This window comes from Dreissena polymorpha, chromosome 15 (assembly GCF_020536995.1).
Source record: "Dreissena polymorpha isolate Duluth1 chromosome 15, UMN_Dpol_1.0, whole genome shotgun sequence".
NCBI lineage: Eukaryota > Metazoa > Mollusca > Bivalvia > Myida > Dreissenidae > Dreissena > Dreissena polymorpha.
Window position 1 is genome coordinate 37,351,247 of NC_068369.1, and position 17,541 is coordinate 37,368,787.

A 17,541-nucleotide genomic window follows, 5' to 3' on the forward strand; every position below is an offset into this window, starting at 1 on the left:
TTTGTATAATTTAAATCATCTTCAGATATAATTATTTATAAAAAAATCAAGCTTATCGCATTATTTCAGTTATGATTGCCATTTTCCCTTATTCATGCACAGGCCAATTAGGATAACAAAGTCTGTAGTTCATTTCTTATGTTTATATAAAGGAAATTCAAAACGCAAATGTGAGCAAAATACAATAAAATTCGCACTTTAGAGAAAAATGTTATGACGATTCAAGCACCATGTGTATACCTTTAATCACTTAAAAAGGAAGGTGTTTTCGAAAAATGGCTGAAAGTATGTGAAAATGGGGTAAATTAAATCTTGTATAATTTGATTGTTTCAATGAACATCATTATGAAAATATGGGAAAACATAAAACTCAATCAGCACATAAAATAATAATATTTATGATATCATACACGGTATATGTTTTCATTTAAGTCGCTACAACAATGAGGAGTTTGATGGAAAACAAAATTAGCCTAAAACATGCACTTACAAGATGGGTATACTAAAATCTGGTATAATTTTTTGATGCAAAAGAATATCACTTTGAAAATTGGACTTAATTATGTACAATCAGCACTTATATAAGTTATCAAATGATGCATATTTTTCTATTTGATTCGAGAATCATCGTGCTCATGCTTAATACATAAGTGACTATGGTGGAATAATTCTTGTTAAATTAATCAAAAATAATATTGTTCATGATATTGTTGAAAACAAAATAAGAATCTTTTATTGACATACCTTAATTATATCGCTCAAATCAGCCAATGGTCTTAATGGAGTGTCTTTATTTTTGTCTAGCCGCGGTAAGTTTTATTTGAGTTTTATTGGACACTGTCTTACAAACGTCAGGTAAGGTGAAGCTGGCTTAGAAAGCTTCGCCGAAAAAGTACAATCGAAGCATATAACTGTTAAGCGCGTGCTAATTATAGCAAAAAAACATAACCTGCATATTTACTTGGCTCTGGAGATAATCTCTCTACTGGGGTAGGTGATGTCCTCCAATAGCTTATCTTATCAGTTTATTTATAAACTGCAATGTGATAGCTCTTAGAATGAAGTTAAGCAAAATGTCAATGTCAAAAAACAATGTTACTCTCAGTTGCAACTGGGCAGATATGTGGTCAATTACTCGAAAAAATAATCAATTAAATTAATAATTTTACTTATTTTTCAAACATGATTAATGTTTGTTTTCATTGATCAATTATTAATTGGTAATCTCAACCAAAGTGATCAAATTGATAATAAATGAATTAATTCGTGCATTTAATAATATTTGGGCTTCTAAACAATTTATCAACCACTGCTTATCTAAAAAACTATCATATTATTACATATTAATTTGCACAAAAAAGAAAGATGTAGCGTACTGCATGATTTTTGCATTTGATGTTCGTGGGCATTTGAAAAGAGCGGTCGCTCATTCGACTTCTATCAGGATGGACAGAAAATACCAGTCTCTCCACTTGTGCAGAAGTTGCATGCATTGCTTTTTCACAAAGTAACTTTTATGCATGGGTTAACATGGTTCACTAAAATTCTCATGATACCAATTATTTGACTGATTGCTTAACTGTTCCCACACCTAGCTTAAACACCTATTTTTTGCATAAATGCAGATCATCCATGCAATAGACTGTATTCGGAACTCCACTAATCGTTAGGTACAATCAACTTTTTACCGTTATGACCCTAGTGTCACATGAATATTGTGGTACTTATTTAGTTTGAACAAGACTATTTCCAAGCCATATAAGTCCACTGCCGATGAAACGCCACCATTTTCAGCAATATTTCTAGTCTATTTGTTGCCATACCAATCAGAATTATTGACGTTGGAACAAATTGAAATGACGTGCATAATATCCATATTGCCATCGATCCATAATTCAAGTTTCATGAAAAAATATGTAGAACTTTTAAGGTTATCGCAGGATCTAGAAAAGTGTGACAGACAGACTGACTGACTGACAGACAGACAGAGCGCAAACCATAAGTCCCCTCCATTTTCACCGGTAGGGGGGGGGGAATAATAATACGCAACCCCGTGGATCTGGGTCAAGTTTATTTGTACCTCATGTAAATTAGCGGAAAAACCAGTTGTAGGCAAGTTCCAAATAAGAACTATTGTTCAGTCTTAATCCCTGGAAATATCCCTCCGGCCGAGGGCTATAAGAGATCTAAACCACTTGAGTAATTAACTACAAGATAGGTTGGCAAGTATCTGATGTTGTTAATGTGTCATTTGTCTTCGTGAATTGAAATTGAATCTGCTTTTTGGTCAACAGTAATCATAAGCATAATATAATAATGAGTAATGACCTCTTGTATCAGTAATCTATAAAATTATTATTTAAGTAATACAAAAGCTATAATTAGTGATCAATCCTTCATGATTAATGACAAAAGTAATCAATTAATACTCATGATGATAACAGATTAACAATTATGATTACCACATGTCTTCAACTGGCAACTTATTGAAAATATAACCCCATTTATCAGGTAAAAAGTGTTATCAACTAATCAAATAATTATGAAATGTTATTTGTACTAAATATTTCAGGTAAAAATGAAAGTTAGATTTAAAATTGGACATTTGCACAACAGTAGCTAGCAACTTTTGCTTCAGTGATGTGAGACACAAAGAAACTATTATCAAGCATGTGCAATACCATTACTGTCTTTAAACGTAATTTGCATGAAATGTACAACTCTTTTATCTTGAAATAATTAATGAGACAATCAGAGCTTGCTTGACATACTTATTTTTTTGTATCTTCATCACACCGTAGGGTGAATTAAAAAGACACAAAACAAAAACACAATTTCTGATAGAATATTGGAAATAGTGTCACACATCATTTTGAGCGAATGTTCAAAAGAAAATATAACTACAGTTTAAATGCTTATTTATGGATAATGATGACAAATTTAATGATCAATATAAAACGTGCTTATGAAATACTGGGAACAAATTAAAATGAATGTTGCCAGATTGAAATCTCATGGTGGTTTTTCCAGAGACTGTTTATCATCTATGATGTGATGTGTGAGCATTTAGAAGCCCTTATATCAATTGTAAGTCTATCACATTGAATCTTAAATTACGAGTCTGAATATTGCTTTATGGAAAAGGTCCCAATTTTGGGCTGGACTAAATGACTGCCAACTTATGACATAAATAATAAAATAAACTCAAATCTCAATATAGTATGACCTGGAGAAAATTAGATATTTGCGAGGAGTGTGTCCTTCAGCTTATCAGTTACTGTGTTACTGATTGTAATCTAATAAACAGTGGATGACTTTGCTCCCTAGGGGTCTAATGTGACACAATCAGATAAGACTGGATGCATGTAATGAAGAGGGCACAAGGCACTATTTTGATTTTTTATAAATAAATGGCATTTAATAAAAATGAAAACAAGTGCAACAATGTTCTCTATTTTTAACAAACTAACAGCTCAGAGATTATGGGCATTCACAAATGATGAGATTATATTGTTCGTAAAAAACAACTGCATTAATTTTTCAAAAAGAAACCTATAACATAACTTTGTCTATTTGGTATTCGAAAATTATTTTCTTGCTGACATTGTGATGTACACACCATCAATGCATTTGGTTACGTAATATCCCATATTTCTACAAATTCACTGATGGTTTTGACACAACTTACATGTAACTGAATTAAAAACAAGAGCTGTCTCCATAGCATGACATATGCCCCCGAAAAACGCTTTGATAGTTCAAAGTTATATTAGACAGCTAAATAACAGAACAAATTTTCGAAACCTAAATGCTGACCCTAACCTCAAAATACAAAATGAATTTCTCAAAATACGTTCCCCAGAAAATATACTCCATCTAAACAGTAACTATGTAATTATTTAATAAACAGCGATTTTATATTTTTACGACTGTAGCTTTAAACCGTGGTCCCTCTAAGTTTCTTAACTGTTTTATTCAATAAATTAAATACATCACCTGAAGTTTTTTTAGCAAAAATATTTGGAGATATTTGGCTCCATTACCCACCTGTTAGAGTATATATGTTTCCCAAAAGCAAGGCAAATATTTCCCACTGTTGTTTTTAAAAAGGTATTTGTTGTCATTAATTTGCACTCTGATGATTTGGCTCGTTGTTATATGATATTTAACTCTTAGACATAGCTAAATGTTTCAGTTTATACAATTTATTAAACACAATAGTAAATTGTTCTTATCTTGCAGTGTTTTATACTAAACATAACTTATGTTTTTTATATTGTTTATTTTCAAAACAACAAGCAAATTCGCTGAATTGATATACGCCGCCATTATAATTCTGGACACACAATGTTTTCTGGACGGATGGACAACGCCAACGTGCATCATCCTCTTATCCATATATATACTCATACCAAGTTGCAATGTAATCCGTCAACGCACGTCCACGATATTGCTCCGGAAACACAACAAAGCATTGTTTCAAGATACAAAGGGCAATTACTCCGTTATTATCCGATGGTGTACAATGCCATTTGGCGTGCATCATCGTCTTATCCATTTATATACTCATACCAAGTTTCAAGGAAATCCCCCAAAGCACTTCAAAGGTATGGCTCCGGACACAAAAGTGCCGGGCGGACGGACGGACGGACGGAAAGACGGACGGACGGATGGACGGACAACGCCAAAACAAAATCTCTCCGCCTACGGCGGGGGATAAAAAAACATCTTTTAATGGGTGTACACTAATTTTTATAAACAGGCTATACAATTTTGTCAATTAAATCCAATAAATAATAGCAAACAAAACTGAATATATACGTGTGTCTGTTTGCTTGTTTATTCCCCGAAACAGTATATTAGACATTAAGTATTAACACAGTTCAATTGGTAGTATTGAACAAGTCCCCTTTTATTTGAAAATGACTCACCATTGTGTAGCGTTTTTCACAGGTATTGTACAACGATCCAATAATATATGGTACTGATCTTCATCTGATAAGATGATTTTTTAAGTGCTGAATTATAAATACATGATATATTTTTTTTGTAATTCATTATGACCGATCAGGCCCGTAGCCAGGGTTTTGAAAAGGGGAGTGCGAATTTTTCCATTAACGATAGTTAATAGACTCTTTTCACAATAGGCCAAAATTGATAAGAGCGCAAAGTCACGTGACTCGCATAACTCCAGAACGAGGCTGAACGTGTAATAATTTGCAATAGTCCCACGCAATGCCGCATCTGATTTCAACCATTCATTCTTTTGAACATTTGTCGATGTAACGATTTAGAAAACACAATATGGCATTGTCAGAATAAGTAATAAATATATACTTCAAAGTTAAAGTGTCAATACATTTAAAAAATATTGATTAAAGTTCTTGTTGTTCTTCATTATATGCACACATTTGACACTCTTTGTAAGAGCTTTTTATCGCGTTGTTCGAATAACGATCTATCTTTGTTATTAATACATCTGTGGATTAATAGCCCCTGTGTTTAGCACAAACCCAGTATCTCGTTATGATCAGATACTCTGCCGACAAATACTAAATACTAGCATGGTGTCATAAACCACCTGTGGTAGATGCCTGGTCATTATTCATCATTTATGATACCCAATGTCTATCGTGTAACTTCAAATACTCAAACTAAATACTGTATAGATATTAGCCAGTTTAATAATAATAATACAGTGACTGCTGGACATTCGTCCTAGCCTATTTTTCACACAGGTGGACATTCTTTCCTATGTTTTTGACAATTTGAACATTCGTGCCTTCGTTATTTTGACAATTCGGATAATGGCTTCTACATTATTTTGACTTCCCGGACATTGGTTCCGTCATTATTTGATAGCCCGGATATTCGTTCCTAAATAATTGCTATCCCGGTCATTATTATCACAATTTTTCAAAATAATATGACACTTTTGGCAATTTATCAGGTAACTCATATTTTGTGCAATACTTTATACTGTTGTAAGACTTTATCATGATCATGAGAATGATAACGTTACATAATATTCTAATATATCGACTTACACTGAGATCTGTAATTTGCAAAACCTTGTAGAAATCGGGGCGTGAAAACTATGGAGGAGCGAATATCCGGTCTGTCAAAATAATGTTGGAACGATTGTCCGGAATGTCAAAATAGCGTAGGAATGAATGTCCGGGTAGTTAAAACAACGTATGAACGAATGTCCGCCTTGTCAAAATTATCGTAGGAATGATTGTCCTTGTAAAAGAATGTTCGGATACATAATTAAGTACTTAATACCTATACATTTGAAATATTTATAAAATTTTATGCTAAACACGATACCTATTTAGCGGGTACCGGTAGAATAAAACTCCGTCATTACGTAGTCTTATAAAGAGTATTCCTTAGTGTATAGAAGAACAAAATTAAAACAAGCATTTTTGTTGACCACAACAGGGTAACAAAATATATTCCGAAAAATACAGACAAAAGAGATTTAAGACATAAAGTGACATATATTTATCACGCATAATCACGTTTAAAGAGAAACCAATGTGCATGCATAGACAGTTCAGTTTGCTCCACGTTAGATTTTTTCACCTGTATAAAAAAGACATGACATTTAAATAGTGTCATGTGCTTTGCATTTTATATTGCTTTTTCTTATGATTGGATCAGCACACATCTTACATGTTAAATCGTTCATAAAAAATAGTACAGACCAACAAATATACGTTTGAGAATTTAAGTTGTATAATAACGAGTTGTATTATGCGACTTAAGTATCTATTTGTTTTGTGCAATTATCAATGTTTATTGTTCAGACCAAATTTGCTCTGATGCTCGTGAGTATCTTGAACTTTAATAAAGATGAAATAAAATGTATATGTACACGTATACAGTATTGATACTAAATACTATGGCTTTAAAGTATGACTTAGGTGTAAGAATGTTTATTTTATAACCCATCATCAATTTATTGACTAAACAACACATATATGTATACATATATTTGTCGTTATTGTGACCAGTATCAGTGCTCATGAAAAGCCCGAATGTAATTAATACAAATCATCTGGTTTATAATCATCAAAATCCTCTGCCAAAGATCCATTCACGTTCAGTCTCGTTCTGAAATTCAACGCATCACGTGATATCTAAAAATAGTAACAGCGGCATTATTGTGAAACTGGTCTATTGAGCACCGAAGTAGCTAAGGGGGTATGTGCAGGGGGAGAGTAGGTGCGGGAGAGGCTGTCCACCTCCTGCAGTCAGGGGGGGGGACATTTTTAGAGAATTTTAAAAATGATACTTAAAATCCTACATTCTGGTGATCTTTTTTTATCTGTCTTTAGAGACTGCAGTTATAGAGCATTTTATATGAACTTCAATTTCATTGACCATACTCAGTGACTTATCAAAAAATTGTGGGTGGAACGCACCCAACGCACCCTCTCTGGATATGGGTATGATGATCACACACAATCAAACAATACAACATAGATAAAATAATACATATTAATAATAATTATAATGCGAAAAAGTTTCCACAGCAGATTTTCATTTATAAGTAATTGATCGCCTGACAATAAAGGCCAATTTGGTGCAGTCTCACCAGCAACCAATGTTCGATTCCCATTCTGGGACCAGGGTCCATGTAAATTGTTTTGGTGATGACAATACAACATAGGTGGGGCTTAAAAGGTACTCTGGATGACCCACATGGCACAAGACCATGTCAGCTTAAAAATATGTTTTCAATGAGTCAGAGATTAATGCAAAAAATTCAGCTCTTAATATTAAAATTCTTTCAACCTTTTGAGTCTAAACTGCTGGAGCTCTTGGTCCACACATTGTCATAAGCACGATAATGCATATGCATCATCACACACTTTCATGTAATTATTCAGGTGAGGAAGGAACAAAGAAATAGAGTACATACACACACGCACACAATTATTCACAACCTGTGGCTTTTTAAGCCTAAAAATGCAGCACAAGTAAACTTCCTGGTCTGAAAATTGATACTCATTAAATAACAAATAATCTACAGTACACTTGATTAACCACACAGACTAGATCTTCAGTACTGTAACAACACTGAATTGCGCTTAAGAATGGAATAATTTAATCATTGTTCAATTAATGGATTTTTTTTAAACATTTGACCAACACAATGTTTATTTTAGTAAGTACATAAAATACACAAACGATAATCGATTATAAAAGAGGATACCATTCAATGCAAACTGTTTCCTGTAACGGCCAGTATTATGTGTGGATATTTATGAACTGTGACAACATGTTTGTCCACAGACATGATTAATTGTAACATGAATCTTGGACAAACATTTGTCAGAGCAGCACGTACTGGTTATCGCATGAGGATGGTACAACGATCTTGTTAAAATCAATCTGGCTGTCACATATTTTCGTGACCTTAAAATATTCAATATATTGCAAGCCAATGATTTCACTTAAGAAAGCATATGGCTACCATATAGCATTAGCTCAAAAATATTACTTAACAACAATGCACTTCTATATGGACAAATGTTTGTTTTATTTCTGGTTTGAAGGCCATGAAATGAGTCAATATACATATAGCTATATAATATAGTATATAATATAGAAGATTATTATTGAAAATCAATCATTTAAAAAAAGATAATAGACAAACTAAATAACTAAAACACATTAGCTGTGAAACGCAAAATATTGAATTTAGGAAGCTGGAAAATGTGTGCAATTGATATTGTATTTTATTGATTACATTAATGTTTACTGTATTTTGAATTTAGCATACATAATTTGTATGTAAGTTATATGGGGGCATCCGTCACACTCCCATGGTCTTTCTTTGTAAATGGATGTTTGACGGGGCAAAATGGAAGTTAGACGGGCTCCGTCAAATTCCCATGGTAGTTTATTGAAAATGGGCGTTTGACGGGTGCTTCCGTCAACACCCCGCGGTTGTTTAATGGACATGGGTGTTTGACGGGGTTCAAAATCCCTCCCGTCAAACACCCACGGGGTAAAACAATATACAAACAGTTTATTTTCTTATTACTGTACATATTTCTAACAATTATAACTTAAGCATGTGTATTTGTAAACATTGAAACAGAAAACAAAGCATACTTTTTTAATTACCTTTTTTTGTAAAGTATTGGTAAAATTATCCCGTCTGAAAAAAATACCCATGGGAGAATTGCAATTCTTAACGGGGAGCAAAACACCGTTGACACCTGGTGGGTGATGGCAACTTTATCATCAAATAACTATACTTTCCAAAAACATTTTAACTCAGTGTTTGTTTCCAATTATATGTATGTACTCATTGCCCCCCCTACAAATATGCAAAATTTCATCACAATTGTTTAATAAATAAAAAAGTAAGTTTGCAAATAATCTGGATTTGCAAACTTAATCTGGATACTGTTATAATTAGTTTGACCAATTTAGCTTAATTATTATGTTCGTTATCGCAGATTCCTGACAATTCTTGGACACACAGACATACTCACAGACACAAATAAACTAGTATGTATACATCTCGTGTGACTATATATCTACACATCGAGTTCCTTCAACGTAGCTTTAGTACCTTTTGAGTTATTGCAGGATTCCATATCTTATTTTTCAATTACTTATGTAACCAAAGCATCAGTAACCATAACAACCACAACATTTGTTTGATGAAACAACTGAAATAACTTGCATATTCCCAAATGCCATTTATCCACTCACCAAGTTCAATCATTATTGCATTTTTACTTTTGAGTTCTTGAACGACATATCGACACAGCAGTTACTTACGGTCTGCACCAGGATGTCTCCAACAGTGCATTCCACACCTCGTTCTTCGCGGCGTTCCTTCATACGTTCCCACAAAGTCTCTTAAATGTACAAAAGTATATAGAACATGCAAACATTGGTCATAAAATAATAAAGATATCAAGTTATCATCGTCATTGCCAAAATAAACCTAAACAGATATATAAAATAGCAGTTTTTTGTCAAAAACATAATATTTGTCTCTTGCAATTGGGCTTCATATCGTTTTTGCAATACTTTTATTAAAATAGTAAAATTATTTTTCTTAATTAAATGTGTGATCTCAACCATTGAGCTAGCAACAATTCAAAGCTAACAACAAGCTGTTCCAACTATTAAATGAATTTATTTATTTTTTCTCAAAATTGCTTAAAGTTGGTACGAAAATTGCATGTGTGATTTGCAAAGGTCCACCCGAAACACAAACAAACTTAGTTTTTTCGAAGGTTACGTTTTCATCTTTTTAGAAAATCCTACGTAAAAACTTTACAACGGTTTAATATATCCATAACATTTCATTTTACAGCAGTTCTATGTTGCTCCGCATCTGTTTTTGTTTGTTTCGTTGAATGTTTTGCCCATTGTTAAGCAGCATGTCAGTAATATCACGGCAGTCAGTTTACAAACTCACACTTTCAAGGGTTAGATCGTTTTCCAATATGAAGTGCACATACATATGCCAGTAACAAATCACTGCTCTACTTGAGTTAGAGGACGGGGATAATTGCCGTAGAAAACATGTCACGACCAATAACCACATTAAGTGTGGCCTTGGCAGGGAAAGAACATCCAATACTAGGATTAATTGCCTAGCTCTCTACCAAAGGAGCTAGTCAGCCAGCTTTAACGCATGTCATGTATCGACTCCAAACATGTCACCGATGTCAAAGGCACTGACATCGAAAAAAAACTCGGGTGTCCAATTATTGAAACATGTTGTTTAAATAATGGTATCACTGCGAGTGTGGAAGAATTGATTTCAAACTGCATTTTTTCTGAAAATTCGATGGAAATCTTCTGACTAATGAATCTACGTTAAACCATTGAATTATCGTTGGCTGAAATACATACTTTTTTAATAAACTTAATAATTGTATATATAACATCGTACACATGTTTCTCCTTTAATGTCAAGTGGTTCCATTAGTTGATATTCAGTTCTTTAAAGGGGCCTTTTCACAGATTTTGGCATTTTTTTTAACTTATTCATTAAATGCTTTATATTGATAAATGTAAACATTGGATCATAAAAGCTCCAGTAAAAAATCAAGAAAAAAATTAAAAAAAAGGAAAAGAACATTGCCCGGAGCAGGTTTCGAACCAGTGACCCCTGGAGTCCTGCCAGAGTCCTGAAGTAAAAAAGCTTTAGCCTACTGAGCTATTCCGCCGAGTACACATTCTTGACGTATTTTATACCTTATATAAGCAATCTTCGTAGTTTCACAAATTTAACAACAAAAACAGAACTCTCCAAAATATTCAATCGTTTCGCGCTGCAACGCTTTATACTTTTTAGGTTTTAAAATCGTCAAAAGATGCATATAATGGCTATATTAGAGCATGGTTAATGTTCAGTATTACTGTTTCCTCACAAATATCATAACTAAAAGGAAAACTTACGAATCCGAAACAAATGTTTTCAATTTTGTCAATTTACCAAAGCTTGAAAAGATCCCTTTAATTGACAATGATCTAATGATTCGTATGATTAAAATTTATTCAGGAGAATAAAAAAACCCAAATCAAGCTAGACCACACTCACCATGAAAGTGGATGATGGTCTCCAGATTGGGAAACAGTAACTGAATGAAATCTCTATTTATCCAGTCCTCACGCTTCATAGGCGTGTAGAAGTGCTCATTCAGAATTTTCAGGAAGCGCACATGTTCGTCTTCAGTATCAATCAGTTCTGTGAAATTTTAAAACATATTTCGTATTAAGTACATGTATGATAACATTTTTATAACGTAACGTTTTGCCACCGATACATGCTTTATCCAACATGCAAATGCTATCAACTGTATATTTGTTACCGGGGGCTCCTGCTTCTGTCTAAGTAGTAGCCAGTTGTTTTTTATCTCAAATGAAACACTAGCCTGGCTCATGCAAATATCCTTATTCCGTCTTATCTAACCTATGTGAATTGATCCGCGACACATCGCACAGGTATGTTAACAATCGGATAATGGTAATGAAGCCTTACACACCAATGAGACAAGTATGTGCATAAGTCTTCTTACGTAATTATAAAATTAGGCATTACAGAGTCTGAGAAATAATATGAGCCAGGTTCTGGAAAAAATAGGCTTAATGCATGTGGGTGAATTGTCGTCCCAGATTAGCCTGTGTAGAGGAATTCTCTTCTAAATGAACATATTGTCTAGTCGGAAAGAGTCGTCCCTGATAAGCCTGTATGAACTGCAAAGCTCATCTGGGACGAAACTTTACGCATATGCATTAAGCCTGGATTCCCAGAGCGCGGCCCAAATGATTAATAATAGGGTTACTCATGTACTCTGTTTTAGTACCATTTACACTCCAGTACTCACCTTTAATGATATTCTGTCGTGTCCCTTCATCGGATGTCAGTTTGCTCAGAGTGTCCTCGCCCAGAAGCTGTTTCCAAAGAAGTTTGACTTTGTCAAGAACTTAATCTTCAAGGATAATACTAATTTGCCCTTGTTAAAACTAATATATTATAATTTACATATAACTTGAATTCTGCCATTTGCTGCCAATAGAAATTCGATAGAAAAAAATACAAAAAAAACACTTTACCACTCGAAAACATGTTTGATTGTTAAAATCATTTGCATTGATAAATTATTGTATTATGTTTTTATGACAAAAACGACCTTACTTGATATTTACCCAGAAAACATTATTAGACAAAGACAAAGGATATGACGCGAATACTTTAAATTTCATTTAGGTACCAGGATGTTTATATTTGCACATACAATATTCGATAAAATGATGTATGGTGCTCATATTTATCCGCCTGTTAAGTGTGACCTTCCTATATTTTCCCTGTAATTGACCTTGACCCTAACCATTGAGCTAGCAACACATAGGAACACATTCCTGCTTACACAAAGCTGTACCAATATATGTCAGCAATGTGGCAAGTTATTTTAAAATTGCGGATAAGGGACGAAGTTTAAACCAGACCTTTCATCTTAAAGTGAGATCTTTTGAATTGGGAGCAATTGACGCAGACCTTAACATTACCACGTCATCTAAACACTGTGACAATCAACCATTTGTGGCAAGTAATTGTAACATTGATAAATGACGAAGTTAAAGCTGTAATATTTGACCTTCAGTTTCAGACCTTGACCGGAAGACATATGACAATCAAGTGTGACATGCTATTTTTAAAGGGACGTGGCCACAGTTTGTTAAAATGAGAATATTCCATGTTGTTGTCACAGATTCAAGAAATAAATGAACTTTGTACATCAGTGAGCAAAATAACACTTACAAGGGCTGTTTATATAAATTGCATGCCCCCATATGGGCTGTCAGTTGTATTGGCAGCCATTGTGTAAATACGTTTTTGTCACTGTGACCTTGACCTTTAACCTGGTGACCTGACAATCAATAGGAGTCATCTGCCGGTCATGATAAATGTACCTATGAAGTTTCATGATCTTAGACCTAAGCATTATTGAGTTCTCATCCGGAAACCATTTTCTTTTTCGAGTCACTGTGACCTTGACCTTTGACCTACTGACCTGAACATCAATAGGGATCATCTGCCAGTCATGGTCAATGTACCTATGAAGTTTCATGATCGTAGGCCTAAGCATTCTTTAGTTATCATCAGGAAAGCATTTAACTGTTTTGAGTCACTGTGTCCATGACCTTTGACCTAGTGACCTTAAAATCAATAGGGGTCATCTGCCAGTCATGATCAATGCACCTGTCAAGTTTCATGATCCTAGGCATAAGCGTTCTTGAGTTATCATCTTGAAATAATTTTACTGTATCGAGTCACTGTGACCTTGACCCTTGACATAGTGACATGAAAATCAATAGGGGTCATCTGCCAGTCATGATCAATGTAATTATGAAGTTTCGTGATCCTAGGCGTAAGTGTCTTGGGTTATCATTCGGAAACCATCTGGTGGACGGACCGACGGACGGACCGACATGTGCAAAACAATATACCCCCTCTTGTTCGAAGGGGGGCATACAAATGGAGACTCATACTGAAAATACCTTTCCTTTTACGAATAATAATCGTTAGAAATAAAATTACAAAGCGTTTCAAAAAAACGATTGACTAATTTGGAACGTACTGTTGATATCGTTATATTTTGCAACAATATGTTGATTCCTTTTATAAAAAAATAAATACATGGCTAACTAGAGCAGCATGGATGACTTATTCTTATTATATACTGGAATGCCGATGTTTACATTTATCAATTTAAAGCATTACATGGCAACTTCAAAACATGCCAAAATCTGTGAATAAGTCTCTTTAAATTGCTTAACAATAATGAAGTTACAGTCCAGATGAATTTATAGTCATGACAATATCTTCAGAAGGACAAGTAGATTTCTGTATGCTACCCACTTGGGCCACAAATATTAATGCAAGTTTGATTCGTCCGATATGGCGTGTGAAAAGGCTCGACAAGCATCGCCTTTTCGTACGCCATATCAGACTCGTCTGATATCTCATGCTATCAAAAGTCACCAACCATATATTCTATATTGGTAATTTGGGCGACATATCAAACCATTGTTACGGACCTTAACAAATGAAGGGAAAACCATGTATTACAATGAAACATGCATTACCAAAATAAACGTGAAAATTCATTGATTCATGAAGAAAAGTTCCAGACGTAGATTAACTGAAAATCATTTGAGGAACATTAACCCATTTATGCCTAGTGGACCCTCCCATCCTCCATCAATTTATTTCCAAAATAAGGGATGTCTTGTATATTTATTTCTATATTAACAATATTACTTACTGAAATTCCTTGATGCAAACAGCGCAGACCCTGACGAGACGCCGCATCATGCGACGTCTCATCTGGGTCTACGCTGTTTGCGAATTACTTTTTTCTAGAAGCCAGGCATAAATGGGTTAATCTTCTGTCACATCTGCTGTCATGTTAGTATTCTTGTATCATCCACAATGGGGTTAACGTCTGCAAGACATTTGACAAATTTGTTTTGATTCAATTTCAGGAGTGTTTTGATTTGTGCTGGGCACCCTTGACTCAAATGACATGACTCTAACTCAGTTCAACAGTATGAGGTTATGTTCTAAAGCTGTTGTGACCAATTTTGTTAATATATACAACAAGATCCATATTTTTTACAATACTGTTTATTTAGTTCCTTCTGGTATGAAACCTGTTATGTACACAGTCATTAACACATCAATGGTGAATAATGCTCTTTGACTAACATATTTGCTTTAAGAACATCACAATTCGAGTCGTTATGTTATGATTCTATGTTTTGAGCTTGTAAGTTAATTGCTAACAATTTGTCAATGACAGGTTCTCTGTCACATTGTGTTTTTGGGGGATTTCTCGCCCTTTTAAAAAGTATTTTAGTGATAGTACGACAGTTACTAAAGCGGCTCACAATTTACCTATGAACGATGGTTAACCAGTTCTTATTATTTCTGAACTAAATTGAACACTTCTGTCGTTTTGCAATATTCACGCTTAAATAAATATACTTAAAACTTCTAATTATGAGATTAAAATTCATTTTAAAACACATATATGAAGCTATGTAACTGCAAATAAGTATAACTCACTTGGAAGAGCGCGTGACTACAAATCCGAGTATTGCAGTTTCGATCTTCCTAACGTGAGTGGGCATTGGTAATTAAATTCTTTCTATGGCCGTTCTCCCGCTACTTCTGAATCAAGTAGGGGCGTTGTCAGTTACTGGAAGAAGTGTGCGCATGGAGCACTGGTAAACCAGCTATCCCAGTAAAAGTGTGTGTAAGTTAACTGACGGTAGTGAAATAAAATACTGTTGAAAAAAGCGGGAGAAAAAAAACAGGTAAAAAATAAAAATTCTTCAATACCAAATAAAGTTGAACCCTTGACAAAAATGGTAAAAACTTGGTAGACTATCCGTCATTTTAAAACTTATCTGAAGCCCATTTTGCAGTACACGGATTTGTTTATTTGAGCCTCGCTGTGGGAAAAACGGGGCTTAATGCATGCGTGCAAAGTGTCGTCCAAGATTAGCCTTTACAAGATTTTTGTTTGAAAAAGTGAAAAAAGTGAAAGTGTCGTCCCTGATTATTAACCTGTGTGGACTGCAAAGGGTAATCTTGAGCGACACTTAATGCACATGAATTAAGTCTAATTTTCCCAGATCTTTGCTCATTTAATTGAATTATTCGCTATTTTTAGCAGTATTTCAATCAGTTAACAAACTTGCATTGTCCATGGGTGAGCTAGTTTACAAGTAATAAGTGCACATATTCATGTCAATGAACTTAACTGCGATCCACAGATTTGTGGTCCAGTGCTCTACCAACATAGCTAGCAGGTCCGTTTATTTACAAGTCTTACCTGCTCCGTATCGGGGTTCGTGTGTTATCTGTTCATATGGATGCGAGATGACTTGGGACTGGTATTTAATCTTAAACCTACAGCCCTGTTATTTGCACCTGCCATAGCAAATCTTACCTCAGCCTGATTGGGTTCTGTGTTCTGTCTGTTGGCAAAGGTTTCAAAGGTATCTGTGATTGTGCTTCTGTTTCTGTGAAGTTAAAAAAATATCGCAATGCATTAAAATTGTATTAATTTTACTTTTCTTCATTCGGGAAACATGAGCAATTTATTTGTTTGACTAGTTAGTTACGTTTTCTTGTATGAATGACATACATTCTATTTACACAACAAAAAATGTTCGCACCATAAATGTTACATCACTTTAAAATCTGAAATGCGCATTCGCTGAAACACGATCTTAAATTCACGATAATATAATTCTACAAAATACCAGTACAAAGTGCGGATTGGTTTTTGACCATTTACTGCAATAAAAACATCCTTATCCACCCACACACGCTACAAGTTCCCACCCCCAACAAACTTGAAATTATCTGCAATAAAATGTTGTTTTACACTTTCACAATACAATGGTAATGGCCGCTTGCAAATTACTAGAAATGATATTCTGACATAAACTTCTCCAGTTGGAGAACAAACCTAGAGCAAAACCAATTATAAATGTATTTTTGTGTTGATGCCAATATAATTGCTCTGCATGTTTGAAAGTCACTTTCACATATGTTATTTCCCAAGCATGGTACGTATTTCAGTAAAATAACAAAATTACACCTTGACAAAGGTTTAACAGTTGCAAGATAAATGCGAGTGTCGCTCTTGGAAAAAAGCGGCTAAATGCATGAGCGTAAAGTATTAACTCGGATTAACCTGTGCACTCCGCACAGGCTAACACTGCCGTCCGCATAGGCTAATAAGGGCTTATTTGTAGTACATTAAACGCGTAAATATTATAAAGAGGTCATATATAAGACCATACGTGTTACCAGCAAGCCTTGACTTTTCACGCAATATCAGACTCACCTGATATCACATGTTATCCAAAGCCACTTACCCTTTTATTTATTATATATATATATATATTTATATATATATAATAGCAACATACTTTTCATTTCAAGAGCACACGTGTCGTTTTTGCATTTATAAG

At 34.3% G+C, this 17,541-nt stretch overlaps 1 protein-coding gene across 1 annotated transcript in view; it reads right to left on the reverse strand.

Annotated features, from left to right (window-relative positions):
- The window catches only part of LOC127861157 (rho guanine nucleotide exchange factor 1-like), a 53,859-nt gene that overhangs the window by 24,332 nt on the left and 11,986 nt on the right, over positions 1-17,541 (reverse strand). The window contains exons 2-5 of the mRNA XM_052399533.1: positions 16,509-16,581; positions 12,375-12,441; positions 11,588-11,734; positions 9,808-9,887 (exon numbers count right to left, since the gene is read on the reverse strand). Coding sequence (XP_052255493.1) covers positions 9,808-9,887; positions 11,588-11,734; positions 12,375-12,441; positions 16,509-16,581 — 367 coding nt within the window. The remainder of the gene's footprint in view (positions 1-9,807; positions 9,888-11,587; positions 11,735-12,374; positions 12,442-16,508; positions 16,582-17,541) is intronic.